The 18,493-nt window shown below is 42.4% G+C and overlaps 1 protein-coding gene across 4 annotated transcripts in view; it reads right to left on the reverse strand.

Annotated features, from left to right (window-relative positions):
• Window positions 1–18,477, reverse strand: part of NPNT (nephronectin) — a 76,695-nt gene extending 58,218 nt beyond the window's left edge. For 2 of the 4 annotated variants that reach the window (XM_004703294.2, XM_045284262.1), the window contains exons 1-3: window positions 18,378–18,477; window positions 15,936–16,036; window positions 3,369–3,419 (exon numbers count right to left, since the gene is read on the reverse strand). In XM_004703294.2, the coding sequence (XP_004703351.1) occupies window positions 3,369–3,419; window positions 15,936–16,036; window positions 18,378–18,448 (223 nt within the window). In that variant the 5' untranslated portion in view covers window positions 18,449–18,477. The remainder of the gene's footprint in view (window positions 1–3,368; window positions 3,420–15,935; window positions 16,037–18,377) is intronic. The other 2 variants (XM_045284264.1, XM_045284263.1) reach the window with 1 other exon arrangement.
• Between the last annotated feature and the right edge of the window lie 16 nt (window positions 18,478–18,493).

An 18,493-nucleotide genomic window follows, 5' to 3' on the forward strand; every position in this document is an offset into this window, starting at 1 on the left:
GGTGGTGGTGGTAGGTGCCATTGAGTCAATTCCAACTCATAGTGACCTGTGACAGAGAAGAACTACCCCATAGAGCTTTCTTGGCTGTATCCTTTATGGAAGCAGATCACCAGGTCTGTCTCCCACTGAGCCACTCAGGGATTCTCAACCTTCCTAATGCAGTTCCTCATGTTGTGGTGACCCCCAATCATAAAATTATTTTTGTTGCTACTTTGTAACTGTAATTTTGCTACTGTTATGAATTGGAATGTAAGTATCTGATATGTAGGATGTATTTTCACTGTTATAAATTGAACATAATTAAAACAGTGAAAATCATAAAAGCAATATGTAATTATATATTGTGAAGTATTTATTTCTAATTACAAATAAATGCAATTTTGTCTTGAAGCATGGTGTAGCATGGGTAACAGTCTTCACGCTGGGTTCTCATATGTGGGCATATCTGCGTGTGGGCAGACCAGCCTGGAGACAGATAGAGGAGCAGTGTCTCAGTTCCTAAGACCATCGGAAATGTGTGATTTCCGAGTGTCTTAGGAGACTCCTGTGAAAGGGTCGTTCGACCCCCAATTGGGTCGCGTACCACAGGTTGAGAACCACTGCTCTAGTGGGTTCAAATCAGCAACTTTTTCATTGGCAGGCTGCTAACATAACACAAAGAAATATAATTCATTCTATGGTGTAATTTGATTAGGTAGGTTTCCTGCTTCAAATATTACAATGTTCATCTATAACTTTTAGATAAAGTTTAACCTATTACATATACTATCAGCGACCTTCCATAAGTCAATCCATCTATAATTCCCCACCTCACCTTTCATGAGTGGCAGTTCACACATTTACTCCCCCTCCCTCCACGCCGTCAAATTGAGGCTCTTGCTCCTGCATACATAAATCTCCCCTTATCTTCCTTGGCAGTGAACGATGCTTCCCCAAGTGCCCTCCAGTCTGTAGCTTCCTTTGTCACGTTCCACCTTCGTGGATAGAAGAACAGGCAACCACTGGATCAGGGTCCATTTTTCAGTCCTTCTTGTATTGCTCCCAGAATCTAACTTTTACTCCTTGCCTCTCATGTCTGTTAAATAACTAGAGTTCTATAAACCCACTCTGTTTTCTTCCAAATCCGTTTCCAACTGCAAACACTACTGGGTAAACAAACTGTACTCCACTCTGAGGCTCAGAGGCCATACAATCAGAGAAGTCGAGACAGAATGGTTCAGAATGACAGATCGGCACCCACTGGAAGTTTTCTTCCAGAAACGAATGATTTGAATGTTTTACTACTTTCAACCGGTTCTTTCCAAATGACATATTGGCAAAGAGATACCTAGTTAATAATCTATCTATTTAAAGACATACTGCCATCAAGTCGATTGTGACTAATAGCAGCCCTATTAAACAACACAACACTTTCCATCAGGTCTATGCATGCTCAGGCTGGCCTACTAGGGACAGGGAGAACTGCCCCTTGAGTTTCCCCCAAAAGCCCTGTCTTTCTCCCCAAGAGAAGCTAGGGGTCGTGAGCTGCTGGCCTTTTGGGTCACAGCCCAACTTGTAAACACTGTGCCACCAGGGTCCCTAAAGGAGAGAATAAAACTGCTCTATTTTCCAAGACTGTAAATAAAGCAGACTGCCTCATGTTTCTCCCATGCAGCAGTTGGTGGATTAGAACCCCCAAGTCTTCAAGCCTCCTCTCTTTTCCATGTGAGCAGCTGGTGAGTCTGAACTACCCATCTTGCAGTTAACTGCCCAAACCATAACCCGCTTTACACCCAGGGCTCTTAATGCTGTGATCACTCACAGCCATCGGGTTGACTGTGACTCCTACAGACCCTGGATACAGGACAGAGGAAAAGTGCTCCTTGGGGTCTCTGAACCTGTACGTCTGATAGGAGCAGACTGTCTCTTCTTCCTCCTGAGCAGTGGCTGGTGGTTTTGAACAGCTGATTTTGCAGTTCCTAGTGCAACCCTTACTTACTAAGCAGAGCCACCAGGGTTTTTCATCATTTGGCACACTGAACTGAAACAATGCTCCAGCTTTTCCATTGGCATTCTACGTGTTGTCCACACATTAACAGCAAACCGAGAAAACAATAAGAATAACCCCTAACCCACTGTGAATTAATTCTGACTCAAAGGGACCCCACAGGGAACAGTGCAATCTCTCTAGAGGGTTTCCAAGGCTACAAAGCTTTACAGACACAGACTGCCACATCTGTCTCCCACAAAGGGGCTGAAGAGTTCAAATCACCAATCTTTCAGATACTGCCCAATGCTGAACCCAGGCATTAATAATAAGGAGTTTTAATCAAGAACTGTTTGCAAAAGGCACTCTAGTTAAGGCCAACACCAATCTTGCAAAGCAGGTCTAAAGATGAAGAAATTGTAGCTCCGAAATATCCAATAAAATGTTCAGTGTCTCACAGCTGATAGACCACAGCCACAGGTCCCCAGTCCAGATGTGTTGGTGGAATCAAACATTCCACTCGCCTCTACATTTGCTGTCTCCCTAACCTCAGCTACACATCGGCCAATCAATTTGTCAGCTGCTAGTAATAATTACAAGATATGTATACTTGAACTTTTTTATTTCTCTAAATATAGCTATTGCTTAATTTCTGTTCCTAACAGAGTAAATTTTGTTCTCAAATGCTTTTACTAAAATGCTACCTCAAAAAACCGATTATTTATGCCATGAAGTAGTGTCTTTCATGAGTCAATTTCAAAGTACTTTGGTCTTTTGGTACCAATTCCATACAATTTTAGAGTATCACTAAAAGTGTCCACTACAGTGTCATGAGGGGAATTTATTAATCAACATTATTCACATTGAAAGATGTCTTTTTAAAGTAATGCTTTTAATGTACCAAAACAATGCCATCAATACCCACAGGTTCTAGTAAAACTTCTTGTGTATTTTATACAATAAAATCTTTCTTACCTGAATTGTTCCATGGAGACTTAATTAATATGAGATACAATTCCCTCAGGTTAATCATAATCTGGTGTTAGTAATTTCATTTGGTGGGTTTTGTTTTTTACATTTGTTTTTTTAAGTATTGAAAATATAAACTGTGATTTGTATTAGGATGGAGGTCAATTTATTAGACTCATAAAACAGGAGAAAGAAATTATATATTGAAAGAGACAAGTTTGATGTAAAAATCCAATTAAAATTAACAGTAAAGTTATGAAGAAAATAAGCATAGCTTGAAGGGTTACAGCTCCCACCCAATGCCCCCAGCAAAAGGCAACTCAAAAACGCAACTAGTGTTAAGTTTTACTTAGAGTTTGGAAAGTTATTCAGAAGTTATGCCTTTGAAGACACCGATTAGCCAAAATTATTTCAAGAAATATGTTCATCTAACCTTTGAGTTGGCACCTTATCCTGGCTAGTCTCTGCCTTAAGACGTAGAAAGCTGCAAAACAAATGTCCAAAAAAAGAAATTCCAGATTTTTTTTCGGTAAGGAGGCTGGACTTGGGGATTTATCAACTTGTTACATTCCCGGAGACTTACACATATTCAACTTTCAGTGCTTTTCTGAAACAAAAAAAAATCTAGGACATGTTTAAAATAGTAATATTTTGTCACCAATTTTGTTATTAAAAAACAACTTGTAACAAAAATATTAACCAATAATTGAAGTTATACTATTCTTCTGTAACGCAAATTCTAAATGAAAATTCCCCAGACCTTTGGTGACACTGTACCTTCCAATCCAATTTTTTCATTTTCAGAATATTAATTTTTGGGTCCTAGAGACAGTATCCTTTTATTTAAATTAGTGTTGGGCAAAACATCTGGAAAAAAAGGTAAAACTTTCAATTAATTAGTTACTAAGACTAGGAATTTTTAAATGGATGTCTTTACTTACCTGTTTCTTACATACTGTACAGTCAATTTTTTCTCCAATTTTAGGGAGGCGATCTTAAGGGTTTGTTTTGCTTTTTCACCTTCCCTTCCACAGCATTTTCTTCCTGCATGGCTGCGTTAGTTGTCAATAGCAACCAGAATTGCTGTGAAGGCTCAGCCATCGCATACGAAGAGACATAAAGAACCCACTTGGATGGAAGTAAAGGGAGGAAGCATGAAATACCACCGGTAATGGTCTGTGTTCAGACCAGCCTAGAGGTCCGAGATGTAAGAGAGGAGGTGATTTGATTACTTCTCTTCTGAATTAATGCCTTTCCTCTTTAAAACATTTGCTTTAAGTCTGATGTATAGATTTATTTGTCTGCTTTAACATTAGGGTGAAGGAAGCCTTCTGGGAGTTAGTTGCAAAAGAAAGGGGGGGGGAAGCTCAGCATCCAATTTGATCTGATCAAAGCAATAATTTGAATTACGGATCCAGAATGATTGCTCTGTGGTTTTAAAGGCATACATTATATTTGTTTGTCATATTGGTTAGATTTTGTAGCAAATCAGTGTTTTATTTTTGTTATTAATTTTTTTTTAGAAGCTCATCAATAATGTCTTCATGTAGACATATTATTTCTTTAAATAGGATAATAAAATATGTCAGGTAAATCTAAGCAAAAAGCTGAAAACAAATGAAAGATAAGTAATAAATTAAATTCTAGATCATACAAGTAGAAAAAAATATGACTATGATTATGTATAAGAAGGAAAATTATAAAAGGATACCATTTCTTTAGTACTCTTTAATAGCCAATTGTGAATAATCTAATTTACCAGGAAATGTATATTTAAATGTTTTTAAACCTAAACTAAAACAACTCAATAAAGAATAGCAAACATCTTTATTTTTGGACTAGTTGTATTAGTGCCCAAGCAGCCATGCAGTTCTGTAGAGTTTATTTTCTTAATATCTTAAAAGATAGATCACATTCCCTTTTATTAATCATCATATAGCCTTAACAAATACATATTTAATAAATGTAATGATCTCAATATGTATACTTCTTAAATAGAATATCACAAAATGTTAGCTGATAACCTAATGGAAATTTGCATTTTTTAAACTATACAAAACTGCATTTTAAATTAAAGCGATGTGTTAAGACTAGAAGAGGCAACTTCTCGGAAGTTTCTGGGGTCTATTTTCCACTGATGCGTGAGGAAATTTTCACAGGCAACCAGCACAATGGTTGTGAAAGTTACCAAAGGGAAACACCTCCATGTATCTTCAGTGGTATCATAAACTCTACTCAAGTAAGAAGCACTAAAATAGGATTCATTAATAGCACACAGTATAGGGACGTCTGCCTCGTTTTCTCTTGATATGGTAAGGTGGTCACAGTAGCAAATACATGCAGCATTGCTAGGGAAGCCACTGAGGTGTAGTTTATAGTAACACCAGAGCCTTCTGCAACTTGTCCAAGGTGCAAGGTCCAGACAAAGACTCCCAGTCATATCATGCACTTTACTAGGTGTAGCTAAAAAAATAACCAGAACTCTGGTGATTTAATGAAAAGATGGCTCACATAAAGCAGAGAAATTAAACTATTTGAGGCTTATGGTTTTTCGCTTCTACTAAGCACAGGTTTATGGATTTGACGCCAATTCTGGGCTTTAGACACTGTCAAAGAAAAAGAGGGAGGAGAAGCCTTATAGCCCTGCACCCTTTTATTATCCAAAAGTACCTGTCTCCTCTGGTGAAGAGTTTTATTTATTATATAGGATTATCAAATGGTTCAATGTTGCAAAGGAAATAATTACATTCTGTAGACTTACATGGCTAATGCAGTTATCAGACCCAGACTGGAGTCACAGCCGCAAGAGCAAAAGGCATAGCATCACACATGTACCCCTTACAGGAAACAAATGCCAGGGATATAAGTGAGAGGAAAAGGTCCCCGAGAACATAGTCCTGACCTTTAGTAATAACGCTAACAATCTCCATACCTCAATCATAAATTGAATACTATTGTTTCTCTTTGTCAAAGTATCCTGGCAAACTCTCCTTGCAGACAACTACGCCACTCTGCACAATTATAGGGTTGCATCCAAGACAAGAAGTCCTAGGAACAACTTTGTGTATAAGAACTGGGATAGTCCCTTTTTCCAGCATACTACTTTATCAGTACTGAAACTGTAGAAGAGACCAAGGTCAGAAACCAGACCATTTAGCAAATCGGCAAATTACTTCTTAATAATCGTATGATTTTCCCTAAGAAGTGATTGGTTCAGAAAACATTTTTGCTTTGGTTAAGAGATAAAAATATACATTGGAGTACCTTAATTTTTGGCCTGACACAGATGCTAATATACAATGAATGTTTTAAAAACTTAATCCAAAGGACAAAGTCCCTTAAAACCTTCATTCTCTAGGGGAAAGCTCCTGACATACTTATAATCATGCACTTGGGGGGTGACTTCACCAGTAGAAACTATTACCATAGTAAATGTATGTGATATAAAATCAATTAGGCACACCCATATATGTTTTCTAAGTTCAACGAGTAGCATGAACTGTGATTTTGTGTTTGTCTATTTTCAAAACTTTTGCTATTTTGTTGGAATGAAAACAATTAGAAAATAGTGACCAAATGCCGTCTATGCTAACAATAAAATAAAACAGGCTGTATCAAAGGTTTGGGAAAAAATATTTGGGCTGGCAGAACACTTGTCATCAGAAAGCCAATCCACAGTCACTTACTGTGAGTTCAGTACAAATACCTTGGCCCCTAGGGGGCCCTACCACAGAACCTGAATGTGAGAACTACAATTTATAAAAAGGTGGCTGAGGTTATTCTAAAACAACATTCTTGTGACAAAGTAAGCACACATGTAGGGATTTCTAATGATTTCTTCATGCTCTGTATTTCACCGCACATTTAAATGAGGGGAGCATATAGACTAACATCTCCTGATGAGTCAAAAAGAGTCTTCTCAAAAGACAGCCTGTATTAGTCTGGGTACTTTGGAGAAACAAATCCATGGCGACTCACGTATAAGAGAGAGTTTTATGTAAAGAAAAGGTGCATCATGAAAACATCCCAACTCAATGCTGCCCAAGCCCACAAGTCCAACATTAACCCATAACCCAACACCAGTCCACAAAGTCCTCCACCTCACAAAACAGAGGCAATGATGCCGACTGCAGGAGGAAAGCTGAGTCCGTGAACGTGTAAGCATCTCAGCACTGGCAAGGGTCTCCACACGGCTGCTCCAGCACCCAGGGCTGCATTGGGATAGATCCATGCGGCTTCTCCTTGGGGATGTCTTGGAGGAAGTCAATCTTGCAAGCTGAAGCAGGGAACTGCTAAGGCAGCTGCACCCGATACAGCCATCACAAAACAAGAGACCCGAGAACTAGAAAGGCGAGGCTTTACCACCCATTTATCCCTCTGCCTTTCAACCAGCACCACATGTGATTATCGGCCAGGCTGGCACAATTAACTAACTCACAGCCCTAACCCTGTGACCTAATGATGTTATGACAGGGAAACAATGTCAGCGTTGGAGGAGACTCGTCATGTTAACCAGTTAACCAGTCATGTCATGATACCAGTTAACCAGTAACCAGTTGTTGTTGAGTTGATTCCCACTCTTGGGGATCCCTGTGTGCAGAGCAGAACTGCTCCCTGGGGTTTTCAAGGCTGGGTGCCTTAGGGAAGCTGGCGACCAGGGTGTCTTCCAAGGTGCCTCTGAGTGGATTCAAAGCACCAACCCTCTGGTTAGTAGTTGAGTGCTTAACTGTTTTCAGCATCCAGGAACTTCTTAATATTCATCTTAACATATTAATTAATCCATTCATATTAATCTGCAGAATGCCTAAAGAGATATTGATCACCGAAAGGTTTAGTTTTTAAGTTCAGTCAGGTTATCCACATGCAAATCATCATTGGTAAATCTGCAGTCTCAAATGGACTCCCCTGTCTACATTGGTAACTAACTACCAAGAGGTCCCCAAGATCATTAATGTCAGGCAGAAAATATAATTAGGAAGAAAATCAACTTCTTTTTCAAAACACTACTACATTCGAAAGCTATGAAGGCATTTGTAATTATTCAGCTCTCACTTCTCTTTCCACTCACTCAACTCACTACTCACTCACTCACTCACTCACTCACTCACTCACTCACTCACTCACTTGGATTGCATGGATTCTGACTCGTAGTGCCCCTATAGGTTGTCAATCTTCTTGGGAGGAAAAAAGCCTCATCCTCCTCCCTCACAGCAGCTGGGGGTTTTGAACCACTGACTTTCAGGTTAGCAGTTGAAGGCGTAACCCACTAGCCACCAAGCCTTCTCTTCCTTCCATTAGCATTCCAAATAAATACTTGACTTGACAGTTTTTCATCAGATCAATTTAAACTAAAACTACATCCTACTTTTCCTGGCTTTATTAGTAATGCTATTAGGAATTCATTTGTAAACATTATTATCTGTTTAAATATGCACTAGTAGAGATTGGGATGAAATAAAAAAGGATGATAGGAATCTTTAGTATATTAAAGTGGAAAACTCCTATATTCTATAACTGAACTCTAGACCAGGTGTCCTCAAACTTTTTAAACAGGGGGCCAGTTAATTGTCCCTCAGACGGTTGGAGGTCCACACTATAGTTTTAAAAAAAAACTATGAACAAATTCCTATGCACACTGCACATATCTTGTTTTGAGGTGAAAAAAAACCAAACAGGGCAAAAACACCCGATGTGCCCGGATAAATGTCCTTGGCGGGCTGCATGTGGCCCGTGGGCCATAGTTTGAGGATGCCTGCTCTAGACCTTGAAAATATTTTTTTTTTAACTTACTCAGTGTTCATATCATACTTAATTTGTAGATTCAGGGTCCCAGGGGATGCAAAGTCACATTCAGCCGACGCTACACCAGCAGTGTTAACAAAGCAATATATCATATATTACCTTCCCAAACAAGCACTTTTAATAGTTTGATCGTGAGATAGGGGCAAAAGTGTCAGTGTTGGGGAGAAGGTGGAAGTGGTGACAGTTGGGTCATCAGAGCCTTCTCTCCTTTGCTTTCACCTGCCCAGTAATGATCACCAGTCCCCAGGGATGAATATCTCCTCTTGCTTACCCTGACCTGTATGGAATCACCCAACACCACAGGATTATCACTTTACAAACATGTCATTGATTCTACTGATTCTAAAGGTATGCAACATGAACTCTACAATAAAAAGCACTAGAGAAAAATAGTAGGAAAAAAGGCCAAGGCCTATGGGACCAAACACTTTTGTGTGTGCGCGCGCGCGCGCATGTGTGCACGCTTTAAAGCACCAGATCACAGAGGCACAAATCTGAGGGGAGATTTATCAGCTGAACTTGCAGGGACGAAAGTGCTTTCTTTTATTTGTCCTGACCCCTCAGTTTGAGGAGCAGTCCGATTTCTAATCCATAAAGGCTAAGACCTGCCTGGATTAACTTTATGGGGTGGGGGATCTAAGGAAATCAGTAGGTCTGAATAGTATTCTACAAAGAGCAGCTCTAATGAGGGGAAAAGATGGAGAGAACTAAAAGTCACTTATTTGAAACTTAACTTTGAAGATGCCACATATTCATAACTACCTGTTTTAAAAGGTCAGATGTCTTCAACATTAATTTTAGATTGAAATCTGCATTCCAAGACCACTTGAAGTTACTCAAAGTTCGTGGTGTTCTTAAGGAACCTCTTCAAGCAAAGTGGTGGTTGAATAATCTCATGCAAAAATTTCACTTCCTAAAACAGATTTGGGAATTCAGGTTTAGTGCCAAAAAGTGTTATAAGATTATCCACTGCCTTCTTTTGATTCTGAACCTCCCCGCAGAGAAGCAAATTCTATACCTCACCCCAAAATTAGCAGAAGCTAATAAACATTAAGAAAGTGGAGCATGTCCAGTTCCACCAAGTGACCCCAGAACTTTGGACGGCACAACCCCCTCCATCATTGCCAACTATTCCTCAGGTGTAATGGTTTTATGGGTATTAAAAGTCATTTCTGTAAAAGACTGGATTCATGTTCAATAGAGGATGTCAATCGTGTTTACCCACAAATGTAATGACACCACAAAGAAGCACTTCTTTATTAAGAAGGCCACTCTGTATGACCTTCAAATCAATTTGACTCATTATTCTTTCCAGTGGCGCACGATCATTAACTAGTCAGATACATTATCCAACTAAGATTTCTTCCATTGTGTCTTATTTAATAACTCCAAAATGCTGCAAAACTGGTGACTATTTTACAATTACTATGTTGCACTAACCTGGAGCTTATCTAAAGCTGAGACGAAATGGCCACTTTACCAAGCAGTTGCTCAGCCTTTCTTAAATTCAGAGAAGACAGAAGGAAATGAGGTTGAGAACCACAGCAAATCCAAGCCCTTATTCTTGGCTTCATATCATGCCAATAACTCCAACAGAAACATGGCAAAACATCTACATTTTGCCTGGTCTAAAGGATAAGTGGTGCAAAACCATCCCAATTCACACAATTTCCTTCAGAAACCACAAATTGCTCACTGACAGCCCAAACACCCAGAAACCTAATCATTTTGTTGAAACATATTGAAACAAGTTGTCTTTTGAATTTTTCTTCACAGTTCCATGAAACACGTTCAGCAGAAACGGTATTCTCACAGCCACATATGCAGACAAATCTCCAAATCAATAGACTGAGTATCTACATCATCCTATATATGCTTTCCTGCATTAAGGAAATTAGCAGATGGGGTTTAAAATGGGAATGCACTTAAGAAATCAGCTTGTAAAATCAAACACACATACACAGCTGACAAATGTTAGAGAACTAATCTAATGCCAACGTCAGGACTTGAACCCAGGTTTCCCAGAGTCATCCGGTGTTCTTTGTTAGGATTTGTTTCTCTAGCATACACAACTTGTTAAAAATAAATCACACAAACACTGGGACGTCTTAATTACAGGGGTCTCCCTTTGATAGGGGTAGAGGAATACGTTAATATAATTAAAAGGAAAAGTACACTGAGGTGAGGAAAAAGTTACAGAATAGAATAACAGGTCAAGCAACAGAAATATTTTGCACTGATCACTGAGTGATGAAGGGGTTGTGTCCTATGAATGCCTCACCGATGGTGAGGGAACGTATTCAGCCAATTTTACCTTATGGTAAAGAGTCACAGCAAGAGCCAATCAAGGTCAAGCCCAAGACACTCTGGAAATCAGATATTGAATTTCCAATATGGCAGAAATCCATTTATGAGTTAAGAACACACACACACACACACACAAGAATCAAAGCATACTTTTAAAAAGCCAGACCTACAACCGAATCTGAAAACAATGCCTGCCTATTTCTGGAGCAGGGCATGCCTTCCCAGCTGGCAGCAATGCTGGGTAGAAGGGGGGTGCAGACAGGAAGCAGGGGAACTCCTACGCCTCTTTGGATGGATAGTGCCACTGACCCTTCCACTGACCCTTCCTTCCTTGGTCCCAGAGGGGAGGACAGGCAGTCTCCTGGCTGGCTGGGGAATTTAGGCTAGACAGAATGAGCCAGTAAAGCCAGTCGAAACTAATTTAACCAAACCCGCTGCCTTCAAATGGATTCCAACTCCTATCATCCTTACACAACTGCCCCACCAGGCTTCCCAGGCAATCTTTACAGAAGCGCACGGCCACGTCTTTCTCCTGTGGAGAAGCAGCTGGTGGGTTCGAAATAAGGGCCTTTGGTTGGCAGTCTAAAGCATTACCCACCATGCCATCAGGGCTGCTTTGGCAGCTCTCCAAAATCTCCAACCTCACTGCCTTCAATCACTGCCATCAGTCACTGCTACTGAGTCAATGTTGACTCATCAGGACCCCTGTGGGTTTCAGAGACTGTAATGGATCACGGGAGTAGAAAACCCAGTGTCTCTCCTGAGGAGTTTCTGGTGGTTTCTAACTGACGACCATGTGGCTCACAGCCCTACACAGAACCATTACAGCACCAGGGCTCCTGTTAGCATCTCTAGCACCCTGCACAGACCCATTACAGCACCAGGGCTCCTGTTAGCATCTCTAGCACCCTGCGAGGTTAGCCCACCTCTCCAGACAAGCCCAGAAAAGGAAAAGAACAAGTAAAAATGGAATGCAAAATGTTACAGAGACAAGTATATTTGTCTCACAAGGACACAGAGTCAAAATGTTGTATAAATGCTCACACAAATGAAACAAGCCATTCACCAAAAAGGGGCTGCACTAAGACGTAAAGTCTGGCTGTCTACTCTGACCTCTGAAACTCACAGCCATTGAGTTGATTCTGACTCACAACAACCCTATGGGGCAGGGTAGACCTACCCTGAGGGTTTCTGAGACAGTAACTCTCGAGTTAGAGTTGAGTCAGGAGTGAAAAAAAAAACAGTAGAGTCTGATAAATAGTATACGCTGGATACCTATTCCCCCATTTATGTGTACACGCACGCATGCTCTCACACACACCCTTTCTCGGGTATACATATGGTTCTGTGTAGGCGGCTCTATCTGGTTCTGTGCTTTGCTGTGCTGATTCAGGGAAAATTCTACACCTCTTTCAATACAGAGGGGAGAATGTTTCTTGGGAGAAAAACGCTGAGCTTATCTAAGGGCCAGGAAGAAAAAGAAGAAACAAAAACCGGCACGGTCAATGTCCCAGAAGCTTTGGCATGTTTGTTGTGATCCTTTATGAGATGTGGGTGTTAAAGATAATGATGCACTTTCGCAGAAACCAAGACTTTCATTTCATGGAGGCTTTCTTGAGAAAAGTCAGTTGTGGTCAAGAGATTTTCCATCTGTCCTCACTAGCCTCCTGTTGGTGCTGTTCTGAGCTGACCTCTGGCCCCTACATTCCTTTACCTGTTTATACCAAAACAAAGGCAGGCAGAGCTCTGAAATGACAAGATACACTTGGGGCATCAGAGATTCTGGCAAGGGGAGGAAGGAGGCAAGCCAAGCACAGAGAAGGAAATGTCAAACTTTGAAATAAAATTTACCACCTTCCATCTTCAATATCATTGGTAAAGAACCATTCACCCCTTTTTAGCAGAAAGGGGTTGTATTTCTATGCCACACAGAAAATCCTGAAACTAATGTGAATTTAGGCGATAGAAATGTCAAAATAAGACACACAGCCAGTCTAATGGCCAAGAAGCCACCGGCAGGCATCGATATAGGTCAAGCAACAATAGCTCTAGCTAAAGCATTTCTATTTCTTGAATTTCATCAGACACAGATATGTTGAGTTTATTCCATGCTACGAATTTTAAGTGCTTTACAACTAGTAATTTTTTGAGCCTCATATTGGCATGAGGTAAATACCATTGAATTTCCAATTTAGATATGAGGACACAAAGCACAGAGAGACTAAGTGACTTGCCCAAGGTCACACAACTAAAAGGCGAAGCTGGAATTTAAACATTGAAGTCCTAGAAACACCGTGGATTAGGTGTTGGGCTGGATATCACAGGGTGAAAAGTTCAAACCCACTAACCACTCTGAGGGTGAAAGAAGAGGCTGTCTGTTCTCATAACGATTTCGTCTCAGAAACACTATCTAGGTCACTATGAGTCAGAATTGACTCAGTGGCAGTCAGTTCGGTTTGGTTACTTTTGTTCCAGTCGAGAGTCTCTTTCATCATGCTGCCTCTCACTCCTTCAAGCTTTCGCCAAGCCTAAGTAAAAATAAACAGCCTCCTATAGTATCGTCTTACACTTCTTTATATTATTATCTCAAATATTAATTCATGTTATGTGGCCATTTCCTCAGATTCTTGAGAAATAGTAAAGAAAAGGCCCATGCTATCAAATACTCCCTGTAACCATGTTGCATTTTGCGGTAGCTACAAATTTCATCTCAACTTGCTAAATGGGTTATAGGGGTGGAGTTTACCCTGTCAATCAGGTCATAGCCAATCATGCCTCTGTGTGGGCGTGGCCTTCTCCTGAGAGTTCTGGGAACTCCTGTCTTCCTCCTTGAAGTGGATACACACACACACACTTGCTGTAAGACATTCCTAATGACAAATTACAAGGAGCTATGCTGATTGAGCCAGAGCCCTGGAGCTGAAGGAACCACTTGGAGACCCACACCAGTGTGGAGATGCTTCTGCCACCACTGGATCCACAAAACTTTCTACTCACTGCCTGTGGTCTTCCTGCATTTGGCATCATTGTATGTGTTGCATGAGTCTGAAGAGAAATTTATAGACTGGTTTTGGACATATGGGCTAGTGTCAGACTTATGGACTTGATGTGGACTGGCCTGGGATGTTTTCTTAATATAAAATTACTCTTTGATATAAAGCTCTTTCTTATACATATATAAGCGTCTATGAGTTTGTTTCTCTAGTCAACCTGGATGAGCACACATTCTTTTAGAACAAAACTAAGATATAAAAAATAATAAAACAGGGTCCCCTTATCTTCTAAGACAGAAATAGAAATACTAGGAAGTAGCTTGAAGCGCTAAATGTTGTAAGGCCACTGTATTTGAAAGGTCTTTTCACTAAGTTAAATTCAGAATTGCCAAGCAATTCATAGTAAAGGAAATGTAGTTACATAGTAAATAGAAATGAAGCAGCTCTTAGAAGCTTTTCCTGGGGAATTCCACAGTTGGTGAACCTCTATGAATACACTGTGTTATCTCTTAAAATTCTTTAGCACATCTGGCAGAGTGCATATATACTCCTACACCTCTCCTGAGAGTCTGCCACTCTGTCTTCTGGGTAGGTGCACTGGCTGCAATTCCTGGCACGCTGCCACACAGCCTAGTCCTTAGGTGGAGCTCAGGGGCTGTGTCTGCCTCACAGCACCTCAACACTCACTTTGGAAGTGCCCTACAAATTAAAACAGCCAAGAAGAAAGCTATTGTCATTCTTGCCACCAAAGCAGTTAATTTTTATTTGGGAGGTTAGTGTATTCATGTGTGTATACAAAAGTACGGTCTCCTGGTCATTGAAATTCAATATCTCTTTAACATCTCACACCTGTGACCATCAGCTCTGTAAATTCTCCCTGACCTGGTATATCAGACAGACGTCTAAGAGCCGCCACCCCCAACCCCGCACTCATGTGCATCGGTTCTCTTTTTGGATATCATCCTGTAAACACAGTGCTTAGTAGGCTAACCGGTGTGAGCACAGTAACTTGCCTACTCCACTCCCACAAGATGTAATGGGCACCTGGCAAAAGGTCAGCTCTGTGGCCTGCAACTATCAAGTCAGCAAGTATCAGTCCCCTTCATTTCCCCATCCTCAACCATCGCTCTCCCTCCATCACAAGATTAACTTCTCACAGATTATAATAGTTGAGGGAATTCTGAACTTCCCTGAACTTAAATTTACCTGACACCGCACCCTGCCAAGGCATCTATCTCTAAGCCAGACTCCTCCCTTCTACCTCCAGTCTTCTCTCTCACTCTTGTGATGTGGCTCTGAACAATGCCAATAAAACAGGCACTTGTGCTGCTGGTAAATGTAAAACCAGAATTCTGACTTGGCATCTATCACAGGATGCTGATTACTTACAGGATTTAGGAATCCTGGTGTCTCAGAGGTTTTATTTGATTATACTGGGTGGTCCATCTAGAACACAGTGGCTACAACCTCATTTCAAAAACAGACCAACAAATGGGCCAATTTACACAAAAGCCATGGTGAGGCGTTTACGAATGCTATTCATTCAGTTAGGGAATTATTTAATGTAAATACTGTCGAGACTCATTATCTTACCTTCATCTCAGAGCCTAGAAGAAAGGCAGGAGTGAGCCTGATAAAGAAACTGGGGGCAGAAACAACATTGGACCCAAATGCTCAAAGGAGCTCCTGAGGGGGCTCTGTGAGAACAACAGAGCTGGCACTTCTGGATTGTAGAAGGGAAGCACTCAGGAGTCAGGGACTCTACCTGAAAACTCACAAGCCAGACCCGCACCAGCACGCCTTGCGAAGTGACAAGCCCCGTGGTGTGTGGAGAGAAGCGTTGAAGGACTGTGGAAAGCCCCACCTCACAAGTAGCTGAAGGCCCCAGGGATACTCACGCTGACACTGTCCCCAAGACTGGCGAGCCCAGCCCCAGCAGCAATCGATCCTTCCTCCATAACGGCACAGGCCAATGGATGACACTATTTGCCTGGGCCACCTACCAAACAAAAAGATTCACGGTAAATAAAGACACGCTTGAAATTCGAAAAATAAATAAACGTCTCTTTGCTGTTAGAGTTTTCCTTTAAATGGCAACCAACAATTTTCTATTAACTCCTCTCTGCCCACAAAAAGTTGAGTGATCAAGCACTCTCAAGGAAATCGTTCTGTTATCATCTAAAGACACACATGAGACCATTCAACATACATGCGTATCCAAGACACAAAGGAGGGTGGGGCATTTTTCTTAATTGTAAATAGCATCCGCTGACATCAGAATTCTCAAGGCTGCTCTCCCCAGGGTGGTTTCTGAAGCTTGAAATAAAACAGATTCCTCAAAGCCAAGCACCTGTTACTAGGGGAGGGAGCAGTCACTTTTGAATGATGGATCAGAAACTGGCACGTGTTAAATAACACAGGACATGTCAATGAAGACAATAATTCATTTCTGTTTCATATGAAGGGCAAAGGGGGAGAGGAGCAGAAACGAATGAAGCTGGACTCTTCTCAGTATACGAGTTTGACAGAAAAAGGCCCCAGGAAAAAACAAAAGTACCCCAAACAGAAATCTGAATGAAAGGAAGGGCAGTTGAAAATGTACCCGACACCTCAAGTGTCTTTGTGCTCAGCAACCCTCCTGCCTCGAAGACTTCATACCACTTTCTTCTCTAATGGACATCGGGACTAAAGAACGTGGTCTGTTTCAGGAGACTCCTGATTCACCCCCCAGGTTCCACTCTGACACTTGACTTGGAAAACGGGTTCCTTGTTTAAAGTCACTTGGAAATGACATTTTGGGGAGCATGCAGGAGGGACTGGCATTTCAGTGGTGGGCTGTTTTGGATTAACTTATTCAGGGGTTCAAAATATTCACGTGCACATTCATTTCCTGTTGGGAACATGTGTGTGAGACATGCATAACACATCGCTGTGTGCCTAGACAAAGGGTCGCTTTAATTTTTTAATTAAAAACTGCTTTGATTTAAAATAAAATTTCTTTTACTGAAAAGATCTTGCCTCTGGCTGCCAGCCACGTTTTGAAAACTCTCCTTACCTTGGCAACCGCCCTTCTCTTTCCCTTCCCCTAGCCCCCTAAGCACCAAATACCAAATAACCCCCAGCTTTCAATTTCCTCCAGCCAGGTGGTGAACCGGCAGCTGTGCTTTTGCAGCTCAGCGCTCCAGTGGTTCCCCTCTTCCAGGTACAATAAGGTCAATCTATCGTGGCATTGATTCGTTCCGAGATTACAGGTTAAACAGGTGCGGGATCTTTGGGGCCAGGCACAGAGGTCCCTGGTAGGATGGAGGGCGGAGTCTCTGTCAAAGAGTGACTGCGAGGGCTTATGACCCAGGTTAAAAGCCCTCCAGGCAGCGCCTGCCTCGGTTTCTGCAAGAGCGTCTGTCATCTGCGTTCGGGACAGTCCAGTAACAGTCAAGTCTGTAGTGCGGGCATCCTACCAGCACACACATGTACAGTCATTTACACACACACACACACACACACACAAGCGCCAGAGAGCGCACATCCAGGGGGGCGGGGGTGTGGCGGCGGCGGCGGCCGCCGGAGGCTCAGTTGAGTGACAGCGGAGACGGGCCCAGGGTGGTTGAAGCCTGTAGGAACACGCAGCAGGCAGGTCCGTCCGGGTCTGAGAGACAGTGTGAGGCGGGCACACTCCTCACACCCTCTTAGCGCCCCCTCCCCTTACGTTAAACCCTCCTCCTCCAAAAATAGAAGAAAGTGGGGAGACAAACAGGTCCCCGTTCGTAGCCCACGCGCTTCCTGACACCCATCTCCTGTGTGATCACTCTGACACCGTGGAGCCAGAATTACGTCCCAGTAAGTGGTGCAGTGGGTTAAATCCCTTAGGCTTTCACCGCGAGGCCGGCAGTTCGAAGCCACCAAAAGCTTCGTTGGAGATTTGCAGCCTCGCAAACCCACAGGCGCAGTTCTATCCTGCTAGATACCCTATATGGCATATAGGGTCGCCAGAGTTGGTCGCAGTGAGTTAGCGAAGTGGGCAATTTCCTCAGTGAAGAGCCATCTCATCTCCCCACCCAGGGAAGTCCCGCGCACCACCTTCGTTCAGGGGGCTAAACCTCAGAGTTCACGGCCCCCAGCCTCATCCAGAGCTTGGGGACCAGGGAGTCACGACCTGGGACTTGAGTGTCCTACCCAGGGCGCACGCAGCCGCTCAAGGAGCCTCCCACCGTCCATGGCCCAACTTCTGGCTGGGGACACAGCCTGTTGACCTGGAAAGCCACCCACCGGGAGGGGGGACCCCAAAGCCCAGAGCTGTAGGCAGCTCTCCCGAGAGGGGGAGAGCGCGTCCCCCAACTCACCTCCCGTCGAACTCGGCGGCCGCCTGCAGGTAGAGGGAGGACACGAACACCAACGCCAGCAGGAAAGCCATGCTTGGCGCCGAGTCCGGGAGCTGCGCGGCCCGGCGGCGCCGGGA

The sequence above is a fragment of the Echinops telfairi genome, unplaced genomic scaffold, assembly GCF_000313985.2.
Source record: "Echinops telfairi isolate 266 unplaced genomic scaffold, ASM31398v2 ScPeMD7_7468;HRSCAF=8506_0, whole genome shotgun sequence".
In the NCBI taxonomy this organism is placed as follows: domain Eukaryota; kingdom Metazoa; phylum Chordata; class Mammalia; order Afrosoricida; family Tenrecidae; genus Echinops; species Echinops telfairi.